Source organism: Pezoporus wallicus, unplaced genomic scaffold (genome assembly GCF_028554395.1).
Source record: "Pezoporus wallicus isolate ANWC-B61680 ecotype Strahan unplaced genomic scaffold, APGP_CSIRO_Pwel_v1 contig_4830, whole genome shotgun sequence".
Classification (NCBI taxonomy): domain Eukaryota; kingdom Metazoa; phylum Chordata; class Aves; order Psittaciformes; family Psittacidae; genus Pezoporus; species Pezoporus wallicus.
Genome location: NW_026639339.1, coordinates 225,416 through 246,606, shown reverse-complemented (window position 1 = coordinate 246,606; position 21,191 = coordinate 225,416). Strand labels below are relative to the sequence as shown.

The following is a 21,191-nucleotide window of genomic DNA, read 5'->3' as shown; positions in this document are numbered from 1 at the left end:
GCAAGGTTAATGAAATTGCCACACACCACTGCCCACTTTGAATGGGTCTTAACACTGGTCATGTACTTAAAGAGTGTTCATGCTTTTGGCACACACTTGTCCATGCACATTTGCTAGAAACAAAGCAGTGCAATAAATGAAAGATAGAAAAAGCAGTCTGGGTCAGTCCAGGACCAGCTGACAGAAAGCTAACTCCCGTAACAAACTTACGAGTTTTGCAGGGAAATGACTGTTCTATCATAAATAAACTGACATTATTCTTTTAATAATTCTTAATTTGCTTTTTTCTGCTCTTCCCATTAGGTGGTTTGCAGCAACTCAGTTTGAACCTGTGGCAGCAAGGTCTGCTTTTCCATGCTTTGATGAACCAGCATTTAAAGCTACTTTTTTAATCAAGATCAAGAGAGATGAGAAACTTTCCACTATGTCAAATATGCCAAAGGTACCTGCTTTTGTAGAGAAATTTTAGTAGAGCAGCTACCTAGGTAATCTGTTTAAGTGCTTTGCATTGTGTTTTGTTGCATTAATGCTCAGAATATTGACTTGAGCAGATAAGCTATAAAGTCTGTGACTTTTTAATAAAACAACTATCTCTTCCTCAAAGATTTGAACTAAGTAACTTTGTAGAGAAAACTGCTCAATGTACTGCACAATGTAGGATGTTGCTGTAGGGTTGTTATTGTAGGATGTTGACTGGCTATAGCAGGGATTCCTGTTCCATTTAAATGAATCATTATTTTGCAGGAATTTTGTTGTTGGCTACAACAGTCTCAACAGACCTTAAGATTTACTTTTGAGTTTTCTATGTTTGCTGATGCTGCAAATATGCAGAATACTGGAATATCTTTACCAATACTTTGTGTAACTAGCAACAGTCTCCGTGAAAGGCATGCCTGACCTTGAAGGATGTGCATTTGAGCCTAAAATGAGGAGAAGTAAGGTGTGAATACAGAGCCAACGCCAGAATATGGATGAGGGATCTGAAATTTCTTCAGCTAGATCTTTTCGTGCAAAATTTTGTAAGAGCATATCTGAATTTTATGGTGATGCTTTATGATGTTAAACCTTTAGACAAACATTTATGGAAGCCTAATTCATTTAGACAGACCAGCAAGACTAATTTCTTACCTAGTCTGTGTCTGAACTAGGTTATCTTTCATCAAAACATTATTACCATTTACCACCAACCGGAAACTCATTGGAGGGTGTTTCCTGTGGTTGATAGTTGCTAGTGCTTTGGTAGCAGTTACCTGCCTACTGTCACTTAGTATGTCTGCTCATGTCCATTGTGGTACTAGACTTCTCCAGCAGAATAAGCGATAAAGAGTAAGATACCTCGTGGTAGCAAGCATGTGTGTCTACTTCCTTTTTTTCTTTTTCCTACCATATGTGGTTGTGCAGCACCTCCAAGGTGCCTTCCTCAGTAGGTGCTTTGTTGAATCATTTAACCTAGACCCTGCATCACTTTCCCTACTTCTTCCTATGATTTCATTCAGATTTCATGTCTTTTGTGAGAGATGTTAATTCAACTTTGCATGTACAGAAAGAAGTCAGTTGGGAAAATGCTGTGCCTGTGTTTGTGGTGTTGGGCAAGACTGTGACATTTCAGATTGTGTCTTTCTGCAAACTATGCAAGTGGGTCACGATGCAGTGAACACTGAGTGTTCACTCAGAGACGAGCAGACTTTTCAGTCTTCCTGAGAGAGTCTGCAGAGAAGCTGAAGCTCTGTGTTGCCAAGAATTGTAACTTGAGTCCAGCCAACATGCCTGAAAGGAAAACTGGGCATTTTTTGTTTAGTGAGTTTTTTTTTGTTGCCAGAGAATCTTCTTCTAATTAGACTGGAAATAGCTCTCGCACCTCAAGAAATGTGAATTAAATTTGAAAAAAACAGGCTGTTATAACATCTGCATGTCTGACAAAGATTTGAGAAAGCTTCTGGATGTGGAACAAAGATAGTATTAGAAAAAGACATTAAAAGCAATGAAGTTGTGTGTTTAGTGCTGAGGATCAAATGTGAATTCTTGTGTCAAAAGAGCAGGTCAGGTTTATCAAGAAAATATAGAATTTATCAAGAAGATATAGAAACATGTAGAGTAAATGAATTGATGATTTTGCTAATGGGCAACATCCCCAAGATAATTACTTATTTGTGCTTATACTGCAAACAATATTATTTTCATTTTGTCCTTCAAATTTATGCCCTGATAATTTGATACTGTATAATTCCATTTTTGTTGTACAAGGTCCAAGCATGCAGTCCCTTAATGGCTTCAAAAGTAGTTCCCTTGTTTTTGTAAGTTCTCCAGATAACTTACACAAGTGAATGACAATAAAAACTTTCTTTTTTTTTTAAGTGTATAAATGAAGAAATTAGACAAGAGTTTCCGTGAAATAGTAAGCTACATCAACACAACACTTTCTCTTGTGTCCATGGCAGTTTGTTTAAATTGTACCCATTTTTATATGTAAATCTTCTTTTAAGTGGCATGGTTTTATGATTTATTTCTTTAGAGTTTTTTGATCTCACAAGAGCTTTAGCACATGCTGAATTCTTACGTTTTAACCTGGATTAGGTATTCTCTTACATACTGTGGGCTCCCTATGCAATTATGTACAGGCTAATGAGTTGATTCTTGTGTGAATAAAGAAAGAAATTGTGTTTTATAGAAGTATATTGTGTTGATGAGATCATTTCTGGGATAGGTTATTTTTCTGAAAATAAACACTTAAATAAATTCCTGTTAGGAAAAATGGTACAGATACTTCTGTAATAACTGCAGTTCTTGGTAACAAGTTGTGCTGAATGGAGAGACTTTTTAATTTAGCCATGAGATGGTTAAATGTGAACTTCATTGTCTATAAATACCTATGTGAGCAAGAGATCTTTGAGTCAGGCCTTCTCAACTAGCATGCATATTACTAGGATATCAATATATAGTGGCTGACACACATTAAGGCTAGAAATAAACTGCGTATGCTTGGGCTTGTGTTTTTTTCTGTTGTGGTTTTGTTAGTAGGGTTTTTTTGTTTGTTGTACTTATTTTTTTTAATGAGGAAAACTGATTTTTGAACCCGTTTATCTGCAGCCACAGTGTATTTTTCTTAAATAGGGTATCACCTCTTTATGAAGATTAAGCTGTAGTAAATGCAGAAATGTTGAGTTGCTGAAGGAATACAGTGATGGCATTCTGTTATAGGCAGTGGTCAGGCTAGATAATTGTACCATCATGTCTTCAGGCTTAAAAATCTATTCCTGTTTAAGGTTGATAGCTAAATTTTCTGTGGCAGTTAAGTGTTAAATCATTGTTTGGTTTGAAATGACCCTGTCTAAAACTAAGTTTATTTTTGTTTTTTAAATATTTGTGGTTTCTGGAAGCAAGTTTATTAAGTTTAGGAAGCCATATGAATTACCATGTCTCTCTCCAGACCTTTACTATTCTGCACTACATTGGTTTTGAACTTTTCCCTTTATTCTTTATGTAATTTATGCTTGTGAAGGACTATACAGAAAAGTAAGGCATATAGTGTGCCTTTCCAGGGCTAATATTAAAGAAAAACTTCTGAACTAAATGTAATTTAAGATGCACGATGGTATCTTACTTCAGAAGACTGAGCAGATAGTTACATTTGGCAGTGTGTTTTTAAGCTGGGCAAGTTTTTGCTTTAAATTAACAGAAACCTTAGGTTTTCTTCACTTCTTAAAATGCAGTCTCTTTCATAAAGGTGTATGTGAGTGTTTTTTTGTTCTGCTATTTTAAAATAGTGAGTATGTCTGGTTACCTAGTTTAGAAGAAGCTTCTGGGAAAAGACAAATGTGGTACTGCATGAGTTAAACTATTTTTAGTAGGCCATGCTGAACTGTGTCTCCTATCTAGCCTAAAGCCCTCTTGAATTAATGCTAATCTTTCATAGATTTTGGTTTATACAGGAGGTCAAAGTCTGAACTAAATTATATATATCTTTTTAATTTATTTATTGAACATTTTTTCCTTGCATGCCTTAATGTTTTTTGTCTGTATTAATAAGTTTTCCTTTCACCTGCAGAAAGCCACTACTCCTGTGACAAATGGAATTGTTCAAGATGAGTTTTTTGTGAGTTTGAAGATGAGCACCTACCTAGTAGCCTTTGTTGTTGCAGACTTGAAAAACATCAGTAGGGAAACTAATGAGAGTCTGGTATGTTTGTTGAATTTTAAGTTCTCCCTCACCCGTCTCAAGTCAACCAGCCAATCGAAACAAAACATAAAAAAATCTGTAACCCACAAGCAAGCTTTGTCTGTTTTGGATTAATTTTCTTGCTTTTATTATATTCATAATAGTATAGGGGGAAAAGCCATATGCTATAGGTTGTGCTGACTTCAGTGCTTATACCAGGTTGAGAAGACTGTTCCAGCAAAGGACTCAGGATCAGTCTCGTAAACAGTGGAAATTTACAAAATCTAAAATTCTTAAAAGCTGCCAGAGATGAAAGTTTTAAATTTTTAGTTTTAATGCTTCATCTGTGAGGGAGTAATGTCATGAAAACCAGGAGTTGTTCAGGTGATGTACAGAAACATTACAGTTACCAGGGAAGCGTACATACTATTTTCAAGCTGCAAATATGTTCTATGCCTGCAAAGATAATCTACTAAAAGAGCCCCAGACAAGCCCATGCCCTGCAGTAAAGCAAACAGACGAAGTTTATATCTGCATTTAGTCACCTGAATACAATTATTTCACTGTGAGACTTTTGGTTTTGGAAGGTTGAAAAAAATCAAACAGTTGGTCCTCTTTGATCTTTGTCCTTCATGGGGATATAGCCTGCATGGTCAGTGAGCAGTTCATATGATGTGTGCAATTACAGTAACTAAAGAAACTAAAGAAAAAGCATTTTGGTATTAGGAGGTGCTCCTTTATCTTTTAGGAGGTCCAGGATTTTCATGTGAGCAATGACTCTCCAACAGGAACTGGCCCTTCCTCATGAAAAGTCAGAAGTGCCAGTACCTGCCTAGAGGGGGGCAGAGGGAATAAATACTGCTAGTAACACTGAGGAGAAGCAGCCCTCTGTTTAATCTAGTATACACAAGTAAAGGTACTGGTCAGTAAGCTTTGAATCTGACTTGGACAAGTATTTCTAATTATAGCTGAATAGGGCAGACTGTTTGGTCAGGTTAGACCACTCCTTTTTTTTTTTTTTTTTTTATTCCCCCTCTAATCCCCACCTTGTGGCTACCATTGAGGTGAGTATTTGAACTGTAGTCTGGTAAAACCATGTAGCCAGTTCTTTAGCAGGCATAAAACTGATGAGTATACTAAATGTTTCATGTTTGCAGAGCTCGAACAACTACCTATGGAGGTGTGCTTTGCTTTGTTCATAAAACTGAGAGCAATTTGCATGGATTGTCAGTACTTCTGAGGTATTTTATGGCAGACGCATGTAGGACAGGAGAAAAGGACTGTGTGATGTGTTCTAACTAAGGAAAAAGGTTCTTAACTGTGCTTCTCCTTCCATTTTGACCACCAAGCAAGATTTGGCTAAGCTAAGGAAGTCCAGCAGACCTTTAGAAGGCATCAAACACAAGGGTTTTAGCAGTATCTAAGAGTACTCGACAGCTTAAAGGAAGAAAGCGTAAGAATGGTTACACCAAATAAGGCCAAAGTCTAGCTAGTGGGTTGTTCTGTTGCCAACAGCATCTAGTAGGTTGAGGAAAATTGTAAGAAGGAAGCATATAATGACATTTTCTCAGAATGCTTCCAGCTCTTTGTGGCTGGGAGATTCAAAGATTTTGGCTAACCAATTCACACAGAGTAAGCTTATTGTCTTAAATGTTATAAAATAGCTTAGAGTTGAAGTCTAAGAACTCAGAAGATCCTTAGCAGCTAAGAATACGTTTCCAGGAGCATTAGATTTTGTCCTTACTGGTTCAAACTCAAAAATAAAAGATCACCCTATCTATCTATTTGAAATGTCATTTGTTTACTGATTTGTAGTATGGTAAAAGGAAGGGTTTTTTTAAGAGAATGGAAAAATTAGTCTCAACGTATTTTTTTGTTTGTGTATGAAAGGGCATCCTAAACCTGGATCAGCCTGTAACTTAATCGAATTTATGTTATTGATATAGCCACTTCAGTGTGACTAGAGGGAGTCTGTAACCTCTCAATTTTTATGAATGCTTCTTACATCAGGTCTAATGTGGCTCTGCTTTAGGTAGGAAAATGGATTAACTTTTGCCAGTTACTATTTCTTGGGAGAATTTCTTGCAGATGATACTAGTGTTAACATACTGATAGACTAAACTTACAGACTAATTGAAGCATGCAGGAGGTGTCATTTAACTCATGACGGAGTGAAAAAGGAACTGGATCAACTTCTGTTTATGTAGACCCTTAACAAATACTTTCCTTAAGGGTGTCAGCATCGAATTGTTCTCACATACACATTGGTCACCTGGATAGTCTGTCTGTATTTTGACTGGCTTTAGCAAAAAAAATTAACTCTTCACTGACAGCTTCATAACTAGTATTTGTAACTGACGTGTACTCCCAAAACTGTCTGTCCTCGGTTCAGCAGTAGCAGTCATTTTTCTCCTTGTTAGTAGCTGGTGCAGTGCTGCCTGTTGACTTTCAGCCTGGGAACAGTGCTGATAACACTGATGTTTTTGGTTGTTGCTCAGTAATGTTTACTCTGACCAAGGACTTTCTGAGTCTCATGCTCTGCCAGGGAGGAGGGGAAGCCGGGAGGAAGCAGAGACAGGATACCTGACCCAGACTAACCAAAGGGGTATTCCATACCACAGCACATCAGTAAACCAGAAGAGCGAGATCGCTGCTCTAGTCAGACTGGGTATCAGTTGGCGGGTGGTGAGCGGTTGTATTCTCTTCCCTTGTTATTTCCCTTATCATTATTATTATTGGTGGTAGCAGCAGTGGTTTGTGTTATACCTTATTTACTGAACTGTTCTTATCTCAACCTGTGGGAGTTACATTCTTTCGATTCTCCTCCCCATCCCTCCGGGAGTGGGAGGAAGAAGACTGGAGAGTGAGCGAGCGGCTGCATGGTTCTGGATTACCGGCTGATCTTAAACCGTAACACTGTCCTATCTGTTTCAGGAATTTCTGCAAGCTTCTCTTTTACTCTAAAGCTCTTGTAGCTATATGTTTCAAAATCTTTTTTCTGTTTGGACTAGGTATCTGTCTATGCCATACCACAGCATCTAAACCAAGTTGAATATGCCCTAAACACATCAGTGAAACTTCTGGAATTTTATCAAAACTACTTTTTAATAAACTACCCTCTTGAAAAATTAGGTAAGTCCTTGTCATGTGAAAATTGCAAAATAAGATTTCCCCAAAATTAAAAAAAAACACAAAACAAAAAACCAACGTTGTAAGTACGACCATTAAGTCATTCCCAAGCTGGAATTTTTTTATATGCTTTTGACACTGGATTGCTTATAGTTATACATAACATCAAAGCAGTCCATGTAAATTTAACATGATATGCCTTAGTAGGGAGATAGAGAATTCTCAATCTGTGAATCATGTTCACCAGTGCAGAATCTGCACCCTGATTTCTCTGCATGTATTAGTTTGACTGGAAAGAAAGATAATGAAATGTAGTCCTCTGAACCACTGCTTTCAGTAAGGCAGCCTCATTTCCTCATTAGTTGTTAATGCAAGGTCTAAAGGCAAGATCTAAACTACTTGTTTAAGAGTAGCGCTAGAGAAACATAGCTGTATGTCTGTGGGGCTTCTGTGCTGATATGAGCACATGTCCACACCACAGGATTTTAATAATGAGGTTTTCAGGAATTATTGAATAGAACAGGTAGATTTGAAATACATAATGGCTCTAACTAGCAGTTTTCAAATGCTTTTCTCAAATCTTTTCCAGATTTGGTAGCAATTCCTGATCTTCAGTCTGGTGCGATGGAAAACTGGGGCTTGATCACCTTCCGAGAATCAGCACTCCTGTTTGACAGTCATACTTCTTCAGCAAGGGATAAAAAGTCAGTAACTGCAGTGATAGCACATGAGCTTGCCCATCAGGTACTAGTCTGGGGAGGTCATTGTTTAAATGTGGTGCGTTGTTTTGTTTGTTTTTTTTTTTTGTAATTTTGTCCTTAAACTCAGCCCTGTCCTCACTGTGATGGGGTTGTACATTGTGTCTGTTAGAAATACTTGTGGTTGTATTTTTTCCAATACAGCAGATGGGGTGCAACTCTGCCTGAAGTACGTAGGAGTTGTTCATGCAAAGTTGTTACTGTGGTTTTGACTGAACTTGATTTTGCTGCAAGACAAAGCGATGGATGCACAAGGTGTTACTGTACTAATCTGATTTTATTTATGAAAAAAGAATAACATTTTTTGTCTTTTATAGTGGTTTGGCAATCTGGTAACTATGGAATGGTGGAATGATCTCTGGCTGAATGAGGGATTTGCCACTTTCATGGAGTACTTTGCCATGGAAGAGATTTTTCCAGAATTACATTCAGTAAGTACTTTCTGTAACTACATTTACCATACCTTTGGTATGATCCATGTTTTAATGCTGCCTGTAAAGGACAGATATATACGAACCTATACTGAAATTCCCTTTGGGCACCACTGAGGTTATACTTTATCTCCTCTGCTTTGGCAATTTGATTATATTGGAAGTGGTTTGGGAGGTGGACTTTGGGTATGCTGGTTTTGTGTTTGTGTTTTTTGTTTTGTTTTGGTAGCAGTCTATATGTAGCTTTTGTGGTTTGTGTAGGTTAAAGTGTTTTGTGTAGGACAGCAGGTATTAAAACATGTAGGTGTCTATATATCGCATTATAACTTTTCTTTACACAGAAAGTCCAGGCATATAATCAACCAAGTATTTTTTCTAATAAACTACTAGGAAAGTAGTAGCCTTTGTTTCCTAGTAGACGTAAGAAGCAACAGAGCTTCAGGTTACTAAGTATTACTATGGTAATTTCTGTCTTTCCATTGCGGTACTTGCTTCTGTCTGAATCAGTTTGGGATTCACTAATCAGGGGATCTCGTATAAAAGTATCATATGGTCCCACCTAATGAATTCTGACAGCATTGAGTTACACAAGTAACACAAAGCACTGCTCCCACTGGCACTTGTGTTTGCAATGTGGCTGAAGGAAAGTACTCGGGTAGTAAGTGACCCAGCTTTTGAAACCCTGGAAAACTTGAAGGATTCAAGTTTGATCTTTTGCTCTCTAAGGAAGGGATACCAGCTACTGCTGTAAAGCATCTCTGTCACTGAATGAAGACAGAGAAACCAAGATTAGTGGAAATAAAGGGAGGGAGCAGTGGGGAGACTAATTTTGCATCCTAGGTAAGGGTATCTCCTAGGAGAGGAAGGCTCTGGAACCAGCTTTGAGGAGTGTTTGTGATTTGCAGTTTTAATCATGGGATTAAAAACCTGACATGTACTATGTTCTGCTTGCTGGATTGTTTTCTTCTCACCCTTCTGACTGTGACTTTTAGTTCTTAATTCATCTTTGTTGCTGCATTAAGAAAATTGGGCTGCTAATTTGGTTTGGTAGAATTCTATTTTGGAACTGAGTGTTTAAAAAATTTTTCAGTTTGGGCTAGCTTGGTTGTTGAGTTTGATGCCCACTGAAAGTATGCTTGTGGGGTGCTTCTTGTGTGCCTATATGGTGACAGGAGGTGAGAAAACTAGACTAATGTTTTAACAAGAGCACATCTAACACTTGCATACTTTGTTTTGAAAGATGCCTGACAAAGTGCCTTCACCAACCTCTGATTTCGCCAGTTGGTGATGCCAAAGATGCCTTTTGGTAAAAATAACAGAAAACCCGAATCACTCAGAACTTCTGCATTCAAGAAGAATAGCTTTAATATTTTAAACTTTTAAGTGTATCTTTATTGTGTTGTATAGAACTCTCTACTGTGTAGAGGTAACTGTATAGAGAATTGTTTGCTCAAGTTTCAGTGAAATTAAATGGACAAATACCAGTGCAATCAGCTTCTTTTGAGTGTTTGGAGTTGCTGTGTTCTGTTAACAATGTATTCAATTGAAATATCTTAATCCTAGAAGAAAAGAAGGAAGAGACTTTGTTACTAGGATCATTAGAAGAGATGTTCTTTACATTCTCACAAATAACACTGTAGTGAGTAATTTCACCAGACTTCATGCTTCAGTATTAAAGCATACCAAAGAAGTTATGATTTTGTATTCCCTGTTTCCTGTAAATGAATTGAAAACATTGGTGAGCCAAATCTGAAAGTGGACACCTACTTAGTAGGTAAATTTATTTTCACTAATGCCAATGATGCATTTACCTGAAAGAGGAGTTTAAGGGTTTGGATTATGATGCAAACTCAAGAGTGAGATTCTACTGCTGAAATGATTTTATAAATAGATTTATACCATTCTTTATTTTAAATAGATTTTAAATGATTGATAATGATTTTATAAATAGATTTTATAAATGCTACCCTAACAAATGTTTTGCTACCTCCATTGGCAGGAAGGTGAGCAATGTCATGTTAAGCCAATGGGAGAGCAATGCAGAGACAACTTTTACTGTTCTGCTCTATGTTCAAGCTTCTCAGACACTTGTAATTTTTCCTTTTTAGGATGAAGATTTCCTTAATTTGATTTTCAAGGCTATGATGAAGGATTCCTTGAATTCTTCACATCCAGTCTCCTCTGCTGTTCAGTCTTCAGAGCAAATTGAAGAAATGTTTGATGCACTTTCATATATCAAGGTAGCTTTAAAAATATTTTGAAATATTTCGGAAATGATATATTCAGTATTGAAAACATGAGTAAGTAAGCATATACTGACAATTGTTTGGGGGTAATTTACACTTAACACAAACAATGCAGGATCTCTCAGTAGTGTTTCTGAGCATCTATGTAGCTTTTTAATTAAGATTATGTGAGTGTGTTTTTGCTCTTAATATACTTTTGCTTCATGCATGCTTCAGCGGAAAGTAGAATACTCATGAAGATGTGAGAGGGTTACCCAGCAAGTGAAACAAAAGATCCAGTTAGATATATTTTCTATTTTGATGGCAAACTGTAAGAAGTGCTTATGAAAAGAGTAAAAACAAGGCTCTTACTTAAGCAATTGCTTCTTTTTTTACTCTCCCTGCCTTTAAAAATCTGTATTTTGGAGACTTTCTGAGCTGTAGGCTTGCATCTGGAGTGCAAAATTACTTCACTGCATATCTGATTGTCTGCAACTTGATTATTTCTAATGTCTAGTGAGGGTTGTGAGCTCCACAGTGCCTCACCTGAAAATGCATGAGAGAGCAAATATCTGTATTTGCCCAATTTTTACTTGCATTATCTCAGGTTTTACATACCGTGTCACATAATTTTGGTAGCATTAGAAGAAAGCCTTTTATATTGTTTAGATTAGCTTTTTTCCCTCCAGCTATCTGTCTATGCTTGCAATTTCATCTAATAAGAAACCATGGGGGCAGCTAGTACTTACTAGAAAATAATCAAATATTACATCTACCTCAGTGCAGTGCTGTTCCCACAGCTGTTTTGGTTTGTCTTCGCCAGTTTCTTTTTGCAAGTCTTAACTGGTCAACATGATTTGACTGGCATCCTTGAGTAGTCTGAGACTCAGTTGAGAAACCTGGTCTACTCAGGGCTGTTGGGTCCACCTGTCCATCTTTGGTCACTATCAAAATGAACTTGTCCTTCTGCAGTCATCTGTAGATCTACTAAGTAGATTTCCTCTCTTCCCTGTATTTTTAGCTTTTTGATATAACTGCAAATCATATGACTGTTAAATACTATCTCACAAGTGCAGTTCTGTACCATACAGAAGAATATTTCTGATGAAATATGGCAGCCAGCAGGGACCAGTACGAGGGCAATATTTTTGAGATGATACTAACTAGAAAAATTTTCAAGCTGTATTAGCATTTTTTGTAAGTATATTTGGACTTTATGAAATACTAAAAAAAATTTTTTTACAAGGCATATGAGTGTTAATGTAATTATTCAAATGATATCATTTGGGATAAAATCTGCCACCTACGAAGTTATTCTTGTACTGTGAAAAAGCAAATTCTATACCTTTAATTTACCAATTCTTTTCCTTTTCTTTCTTTTTTTCTTTTTCTTTTTTTTTTTTCCCTCCCTGAAGGGTGCTTCACTTCTTTTAATGCTGAAGCACTATCTCACTAAGGATGTTTTCCAAGCTGGAATTGAGGTATACTTGCATAATCACAAGTATGGATGTGCCCAGAGTGATGGCTTGTGGGACAGCATGAATGAGGTATCCATCTTTGATATGCTCTTCTTGTTTGTTGTAAATTTGATTTCTTTGTTTGTGAAAGAAATAAGATAATAGATTGTAGGTAAATACTCTGAAGTTCTTGCTCATCATAGTCAAAAGTTCTTTCATACAGATATGGATATTCCTGTAGCTTCTAGGACCCCATTGAGTGTCATCCCAAAAAAAAGCACTGGAAGTGGGAATGCACTACCATGCATATCCACATGTATGTATACATCACTATGTACCTATCCTTTCTTGAGTTGCATTGTCAGTGTATTAAGGCCAGAATAAAAATATCTCAAAAGCAAGGCAAAACTTTACTTTCCAATAATCCAACCTCTGTAGAGGTCTTGGGATACACTCTACTAGTCTAATTTCATTTCAGTGATAGGTTCTGTTTCAAGAAGCAGACCTGGGATTGTAGGAAAACAGACTGTGGGGGGGGGCAGTTTAGTTCAGCAGCTCTCAAATGGTAAGGCAGGCATTAAAGTGGGTGTGAGGGCAGAGACTAAGGGCACAAGAAAGCAATGGCACAGGCAGGAGGGAGTGAGTTTGCAAGCCTCTGGGAGCCAGGGAGAGTAGGGGCAAGAGGGTGCATATGGAGGAGGAGGGAGAGACAGCAGAAGGGAGAAGGGGAGGAAGAGGGGTGGAATGGGAGAAGTGCAATGGAGAGAGCACTGGGGTGGGGGGTGAAAGGGAAAATGTGTCTCAGTGAGAGTGCAAGAAAGGAACTGATCCCAACAAGAAATAGCTGATGAGTATCACCAAGGGAATGTCAAGGTAGTTGTTTAAGAGAAGGAAACAGATTTCCCTGTGAGCGTGTGTACTGCATAGTGTGTATTAAAGTCTCAGAAATACATGTGAGGTTTCCCTGCAGAAGCTGAGTCCTAAGCAGAATACTAACTTAATATTTAGTTTTGGTTCTTCACATCTACCTTGTGATATCCGAAATTCTGCAGAATGGGAACCTCTATTATTTATTGCCATATGTCACAAGTGGCTGTGTGTGTTCAGTTATACACAGTCACTAGTTTGTCAGTGAGTGAGGGATTATCAGTGATATCAGACTATGACTCTCTTACGACAGAGAAGTCTTCTAGTTTGTATAGTGATATTTTTTTAAATAGACTTTTCTTTTCTCAACTTCTGCAAAATGGAGCCTTCTGACCATGCAGCTTCAGTCCTGTATACATAGAAAACATACCTCAGGGAGATGGTATTATCCATACAGAGTGGCTGAAGAGACCACACACATGCCTTACATTAATTAAATGTGAGGGCTTAACTGCTACTGGCTGCAGTGTTTAACTGTTACTAGAGCATGAGAAAAGTGTCATTTTCAAAACCTTAGATTACTTGCTTAGTCTGTCTCCCTGGCTCAGAAAGAAGGGTTTTTTTATCAGAACTCTACTCTTTGCCCATGGGCCAAGGTCAGCTTTTCTGCAAACTCAGCAGACCTCTTTCTCCAGTCTTTTGGAACCTCAGTCATCTTTTAAGAGTCAAAAATAATAGCTACTAACTGTGGGATTGCTTCACCCACCTGTAATAGTATTATTAAGTGAATTGCATCCAACCAATTTAGTAACATCTAACATCAGAACTCGGTGTGTATTTCTTGTTTTAATGACAAACAACCATTTGTATTTAGTGCAGATTTAATAGTTGCCAAATTCCTGCTGATACCAAGTATTCAACAGCATTAGCTGCCAGAAGTTGCCCTTCTGTGTGGACAAGCCCACTAACTGGGGACTTTAGATGTTTTCTGATGCTCCTTACAATGTTTACCTTTTCTCCTATGTCCATTTCTGGCTGCACCTCATTTTGTGCCTGAGCCTTTGGTTTGTTTTGTGGAGTTTTCTTGCAGTGGTAATGCTGTTGATTTTGTATTTTCATGTAGCCTACGCTTTTGTATATTCCCTTTTTGGATTAGAATTATTTCAGTAGAGCAAGCTTCAATTTTACTCATGCCTCTATACAGATTAAAATAAATCTTTCTGCCAGTCTTTAGGTGGCTCACAGTGTTACACTGGAAGACTAAGATGAGAAACAGGCAAGTTGACAAAATGCAAATGTTAGACTTCATTAGTTTCCTGCTCTCTTAACATTTCTCCTGGGTTTGAATTTTTTTGTTGGTGTTTGTTTGTTTGGTTTTGGCTGGCTGGCATTGATCTTATAGATATCCTGGTGTTTTCAAAGTGTAACAGGAAAGAAAGAAAAGATAGTGGCAAAAGGAAGTGATCAGGGCTTCCTGGCGAATTTATTGAAGGATTGCATAAAGTACCATTGTGAGTATCACAATGACAGTTTGTGATAACAAGATGAAGAAAAGGCCAGGCTGGATGTGTTTGTGGGTAACCCGATCTAGTTGAAGATATCCCTGCTTATTGAAGGGTGGGTTGACCTCTGAAGGTCCTTCCAACCCAAGCTATTCTATGAAAAGGATTTAGTGAACAGTGGTTTTCTGGGAATAGGTGAAAAGTAAAAAAAAATACGTAGGCTGCAAATTCTTTAAAATTTTGATAGAGAATTGTTTCCTTTGAATTGAAACAGCTGTGCAAAGTGCATGGTCATTCTCTACATAAATAGTGTGGTGTTTTCCCAAGAGGTTAAACTGTACATGTTGCTGTTGGCTTGAACAGAGAACAGTTGACAGTAAGATGCTGCTGAGGTAAACCAGAGAAAGACACAGTATAGGTTGGTAAAAGTTAAATGTGAATTGAATAATGATATCTTAATTTTCTTATGTTCCTGATAGCTCAACCTAAAACATATTTTTGTAAGTTAGAGGACATACTGCTTTTCAGGTTGGATGATCATCTTGGCTAATAAAGAAGCAGTGATACGTAGACATTATAAAGTACGTGCCCTTCAGTGGGGATGTTTTAGTACAAACAGTTCCTGACAGATTAGAAGAGGTTGAAGGTTAAGCTATGTAAAGGCTGGTCAGTGGAAGGAAAAAAAAAGAGATAAAGGGTATGTTTTTGTTGTACAAACAACTTTGCTTTAATTCAATTTGTAATGTTCATTTCAGAATTAAAAGAAGATCTTGAATCCAAAACACCCATATAATATCAGAATACCAATATGGAAACAGAAAAGGGTAGGAGGGAACTTGGGAGCTTACCATAACTTCCTTTTCTGTAACGTTTTCTTCTTCACTCTCATGACACACTGGTTCAGCATACCTAATGTTTCCAATTTGTCTTTCCACTGATCGGCTAGGATTCCCTCAACTTAAGAATATAAAACCCAGCTGCTGCCCTAAATCATTGGTTACAAAAGTTGCAAGCTTAGTGTCAAAGTGCTTGCTTACAGATACAGAATCATAGAATCATACGCTACTATGTACTTGGGAAGTTAAGGAGGAAGGTTTAGGAATGCTCTCCATTTGCTATTTTCTTGTTATTTTATGATTGTTTTGTACAGATTACCAATGGAACACTAGATGTAAAAAAGTTGATGAAAACTTGGATTGTGCAGAAAGGATTTCCTTTAGTCACTGTTGTCCGAAAGGGAAAGATTATTTCTGTAAAACAAGAGAAATATTTGTACCTCGTGGAACCAGAAAACTGGACATCAGATGCAAGGTTATTGCCTTCTTAATACTTTTTATCTATTAAAAATCTACCTACAGATATCTTTCCTTTATCTTGTACATATTTATCACTTATATTCATAGGTTCTAGTATTTTTTTTGAAGGCAGGTAGTAATAGAAAATGTGGCACACATTCACACATCTAGTATTTTAATACTATAAGGCAGATTTCACAGGTAAAGCTTTCTTTTAATTTCAGAAAGTTTTTATTTGGATAATAGGAAGCTGAAGAAAGGCAGGCTGCAGAAGTTACAGATGCATGTCTTACTTAAGAGCCTTTACTCCTTCCTGCCAAAATTCAGTGTATATCTTGAGCTATGTTAGTGGAAAGTTGAGAAGCTAGAGTTAAAGCTTTCTTCACTTAAAATTGTTAAGATGGCAGTAATGCATGACAGCACATGGCTAAATATATGAGAGACAATATCCATGGTACCAAAGCCTAAAAGGAAGTACATATGCAAATAGTGAGAAAGCAAAATTGTGGCTGTTGCTTATTATAGAATGAATTCATGCAAATACATCTTACATTATGAACCTTACTGGACTAACCAAAATATGAACATTTGAATCCTTTTGAGATTCTGGTGTTTTTATTCAGTTGTTTGAAGTCTTAACAGGAACTGAGTTCTTTCCATTGTCTTAAAGAGTCAGGCCATGGAAGGATTTGTCTTTTGAAATACTGGATGTCACATGGTTTTGTTTTATTTTTGTTGTATGGAGGAAGGAAAATAATGTGTGATTGAAAGGTAAAAGAAGAAGGAAAAGATCATTAGGCTTAATTGTTCTTTTGTTTCTAGTCGATGTCAATTTGGGGAATGCATAAAAAGCTTTTGAAGAAGAGTGCTCTGTGTGAGCCACTACACAGAAGGGGTACTTGTCAAAATTGGAATATGTGCATATTCCATGGGTACAAACTGGAACACAAGAGGTTCCACTTAAACTTGAGAAGAAACTTCTTCTCAGTGAGGGTGACAGAACACTGGAACAGGCTGCCCAGGGAGGTTGTGGAGTCTCCTTCCCTGGAGACGTTCAAAACCCGCCTGGACACATTCCTGTGTAACACTATCTAGGTGTTCCTGCTCCCAGCAGGGGGATTGGACTAGGTGATCTTTCGAGGTCCCTTCCAATCTCTAGCATACTGTGATACTGTGATACTGTGATATTGCATATATGCAACTTATTTCATCTCCCTCAAAGTTGTGTTTTCTCTAAACAGTTAAGTCCTTATCATCATTATGAGCAACTGTAGCACTTACTCTTCTAGCTTGCCATTCACTTGAGACACTCTTTGTGGTATGCAGTCACTTTTGGTTTCTGTTGCCATGATTTGGAATATGAGTCTTCTACGTGACTCAACATAAATTATTTTAAAAAATAATTAATTTAAAATTTCAGGAAGACAGAACATTTGACTGAGGTGAAAATAATACTGCTAATACAGCCAGAGATTTCCTGTACATATGACAATAGCATAAGGGTAATGGCTTGAAGCTAAAGGAGGGTAGGTTCAGACCAGATATAGAGGAGAAATCTTTTACAAGGAGGGTGATGAAACAATGGCACGTATTGTCCCTCAGAGGTTGTGGATACTGCATCCCTGAAAACATTCACAGTCAGGTTGGATAGGGCTCTGAGCAACCTGATCTAGTTGTGTATTGCAGTAGGGGTGGACTAGGTGACCTTTAAGGTCCCTTCCAACTCCAACCATTCTGTGATTCTGTGGAACTTTCACACTTCTCAACATTGTAGGAATAAATAATTACTGTACATTTATTATTTTATCATATTCTGATTACATGAATGAGATTTAAGCTATTTTACACAGCATGCTGTGGTTCTAATACCATTAATCATAGAATAGTTAGGGTTGGAAAGGACCGTAAAATCACCTAGTTCCAAACCCCCTGCCATGAAATAATAATTTTAATATATTGAAATGCTTAATTAAAAAAAACAAACAAAAACACCCTTCAAGACAAGAATAATATATGTGTAATATGTAAGTAAACATTTGCTTTTCTTTGCAGTTATCTGTGGCATATTCCTCTCACCTATATAACTAGTAGCTGCAACTTTACCCATTGTACTAATGCATATTTATTGGACCAGAAGTCAGGTATGTCTCCAAGCTTTGGTAGCAAGTTACGTAAGTATTAGAGATTACTGATGTTTCTGAGCGCACAGTTCAGTAAGATGTGAAGATGAAGCCGTATGTAGTACAAAATAATTGCAGAGATCTGGAGTCAGCCACTACTGGTGGTGTCATCATTAGAAAGTTGGTTCCCTATAGCATTATATGTACAAGTAAATGGCAGCAAGTAGAGCAGAAGCACAAGTTTGGAATTTGTAAAAACCTATACTTTTTTCCTCCAAATGGACGTATAAAATCTCTGAAACTGTGTGTCCCTCAGAGAGCAGGTAATGCAAGAGCTGCTCTGCCAGTGTGCTGAAATGTGAGGAAGTCACTTTCCACTGAAATATTACTTATTTGCTGTAATAGTACAAGAAAATACTGCATCTGGATCAGATTGTTTTTGAGGGATGATGTAGAACTTTTCACACAAACTGTTTCACACAAAGCTGTTTAATTGGATGTGGTTTTGATCTTACCAGAACTAATACCAAAGTAGCCTGATTTCATAATTTTTGTTTCACCTTAAATGGTTCTGTTGGTGGTCTCATTTTCATCATATTAGTACCTCACTCACTGCAGAAAGTTGGATGTGGTGGATATAAGAGTAGGAGATTTTACAAAAGTGTTTTAGGTAGAATATTTACTAAATTTCAAACGCATTGTAGGTGCTATGGAAATTGACCTTTTTGGCATTAGTTCAACTGAAATGAAGAACTTTTTTCCCAAAGCCTGTCTTCTTACATATAGTTGACTTTGAAACTAGAGTTGGCCTTGCATCTGATTCATGACCTCTCTTTGTATATATCTGAAAGTGCGCAGAGTAAAGATGGGGTTTGAAAGGAGGACAGAAAGAGAAAAATTAACTGCATAGATGAATCTTGGTGCAGATTGTAATACTATTCATTCAGTCAGGTGTAGGAAGGAGGAAGAAGTATAGCCTGGAATTTTGGAGCCTTCTCGAACCTTTGTACTGACTATTCCTTCTTCATAGTAGGGGGAACTAGTGGGTGGGAAAGAATTTATTTATTCTCTGAAACCAGTCTACTTCATAGATTTGGATTTGAACAAACAGTTGCTAAGTGTTTGTTTCTGCTGCTGATTGTCTATTAGCTATCATTGAACTTCCAGAAGAGGTGGAATGGATAAAATTCAATGTGGACATGAATGGCTATTACATAGTACACTATGGTGAAGACTGGAAAACACTTATTGATCTTTTGAAAAAAAACCATACTGCTTTGAGTCCTAAAGACAGAGCCAATTTAATCAACAATATCTTCAACCTTGCAGGGTAAGACTTTTATATTGGAAAACACAGTTGATCTGTGTTTAAAGATTTTTCCAAGTCAAAGAAGATCAGACTTAGATTGTAGAAAGACTGCTTCAGGGGAGTCTTAATTCAGTCTTTATTAGCCAATTGAAACTGTTCACTCTTCACTAATACATTTCTTTCTAATTATTTCACAGATGTTTCTATATTGGTGTTTCATGTTATCTCCCTGTTCTTTATAGCAGCATCCATTTATTTGCATCACAAAAAGCCATGATAGCTGCCATTTCAGAAAGCTGGTTTTCTTTAGTGTCTGATAATCTGCCTAGCAGACTGTTTTCCTGTACTCTTGTCAACGAGTGCTTCACATTAGACAAGTAAGCTATTTGCCTGTCAAACTTTTACTGGCTCCCTCTCTCCTCTTACACCACTGTCATCAGAGCAGGTGAGACACAGCATTCTGTATGGCCTCTTTGACAGCTGCTTCCTGTATCAGAATACCCTTGTTTATGATAAACATTTTTAGACATCATTTTGTTAATTAAAGGCAAATTTGGCCATTGTTCCTTTGTTCAGATCTTACTAATGCTGTCATATAAAAATCACTAAATCTAAAGTGTTTCTTTTGTTAATCTTTCTGTTCGCCTGTCCCTCTGTTAGTGTAATGGGAGAGCATCACTTCTGATCTCGTTTCAGGGAGGGCTTTTGTTTTGGAAGCCATTTTAATGTTTGTGTTTATTGACCTATAGTCTAGGAAAAGAGTCTCTGGAAAAGGCCTTTGAGCTGATTGATTACCTTAACAAAGAGAGCAGCACTGCGCCACTCACTCAAGCTTTGTTTCAGCTGAGTCTTATATACAACCTTTTAGAGAAAAAGGGTGAACAACAACTGGCATCACGCCTCATGGTATGTCTTAGTTTTCTGTAAATTAGATCTGAAATAATTACCTATAATGTTCTTCATAGTTACATTATCTTTTTAAGTGTTGACAGTTGAGCATATTTAGTAATCTCACTAAATTGGATGGGGATTTTTGGTAGTTGCCAGTCTTGCCTGCTTTCCTTAGGGCTTTTGTTAAGGGTAATTAGTGAGTGCTTAGGGAAAATTACAAGACCCAAAAACCTCTTACTATGTTATTTTTCCTTATTTAGCATTTATTCAAAGATTTTAGCGATATACTGTGATAAACAGACCAAGCTATGGTTTGCAGTGCAGTGTCTATGAGGTGATATTTAAGGTGAAGTGTTCTACCTGAGATGTAGTAGCTGGTGGGTACCTAGCTGTGTTTTTGGCAAGGTAGAAAACAACAAACACGAACAGTGTTCAGCCTATAGGTAAAGGCTGGTTGGTTAGTTTATGCTAAACTAAGGTGTATTAACTGTCACCTGGCAGGCTTAAAGGCTTTTTTTTTTTTTTTTTGAACTAATTTTGTGTGTATATATAGAGATAATCTTGTAATATGTATATCTAGGAAATCCTCTTGAGAAGAATTAGCTATTGCTAATAATTTTTCATCCTTTAGCACAGAATAGAGCGCCTGCTTGGAGATAAAATTGATCAACAGAGTTGGACAGATGATGGGGCCTTGTCTCAACGAGAGCTCCGGTCAATGCTGCTAGCTTTTGCCTGCACCCATGATATAAGAAACTGTAGAACAACTGCCACTGAAATGTTTGAGAAGTGGGTGAACTCTAATGGAACAATCAGGTACCACAAAAACTGTGTTTCCAATTCTTTTATCTACCTGTTTCCTGTTACCTTACCATTTTTTTCTGGGTGGGTGGGTAAACAAACAAAACAATAATAAATAAAAAAAAAAGTAAAAGAAACTCCAACCACACCACCAACTAAGCATGGATGATAAGCATTTCATTCTTTTACTGTTCTTTATGTAGAAGTTGCTATTTCAAGATGAGAGGGAGTACTGTGCTAGAATTTGACT

At 37.2% G+C, this 21,191-nt stretch overlaps 1 protein-coding gene across 6 annotated transcripts in view; it reads left to right on the top strand.

The window, feature by feature from the left end:
- Nucleotides 1-21,191, top strand: part of LNPEP (leucyl and cystinyl aminopeptidase) — a 43,360-nt gene that overhangs the window by 16,057 nt on the left and 6,112 nt on the right. For 5 of the 6 annotated variants that reach the window (XM_057414275.1, XM_057414269.1, XM_057414271.1 and 2 more), the window contains 12 exons: nt 304-442; nt 4,046-4,177; nt 7,168-7,288; nt 7,875-8,029; nt 8,361-8,474; nt 10,583-10,714; nt 12,115-12,246; nt 15,676-15,836; nt 17,873-17,961; nt 19,090-19,270; nt 19,999-20,155; nt 20,772-20,956. In XM_057414275.1, coding sequence (XP_057270258.1) covers nt 304-442; nt 4,046-4,177; nt 7,168-7,288; nt 7,875-8,029; nt 8,361-8,474; nt 10,583-10,714; nt 12,115-12,246; nt 15,676-15,836; nt 17,873-17,961; nt 19,090-19,270; nt 19,999-20,155; nt 20,772-20,956 — 1,698 coding nt within the window. The remainder of the gene's footprint in view (nt 1-303; nt 443-4,045; nt 4,178-7,167; nt 7,289-7,874; nt 8,030-8,360; nt 8,475-10,582; nt 10,715-12,114; nt 12,247-15,675; nt 15,837-17,872; nt 17,962-19,089; nt 19,271-19,998; nt 20,156-20,771; nt 20,957-21,191) is intronic. The other variant, XM_057414274.1, reaches the window with a different exon arrangement.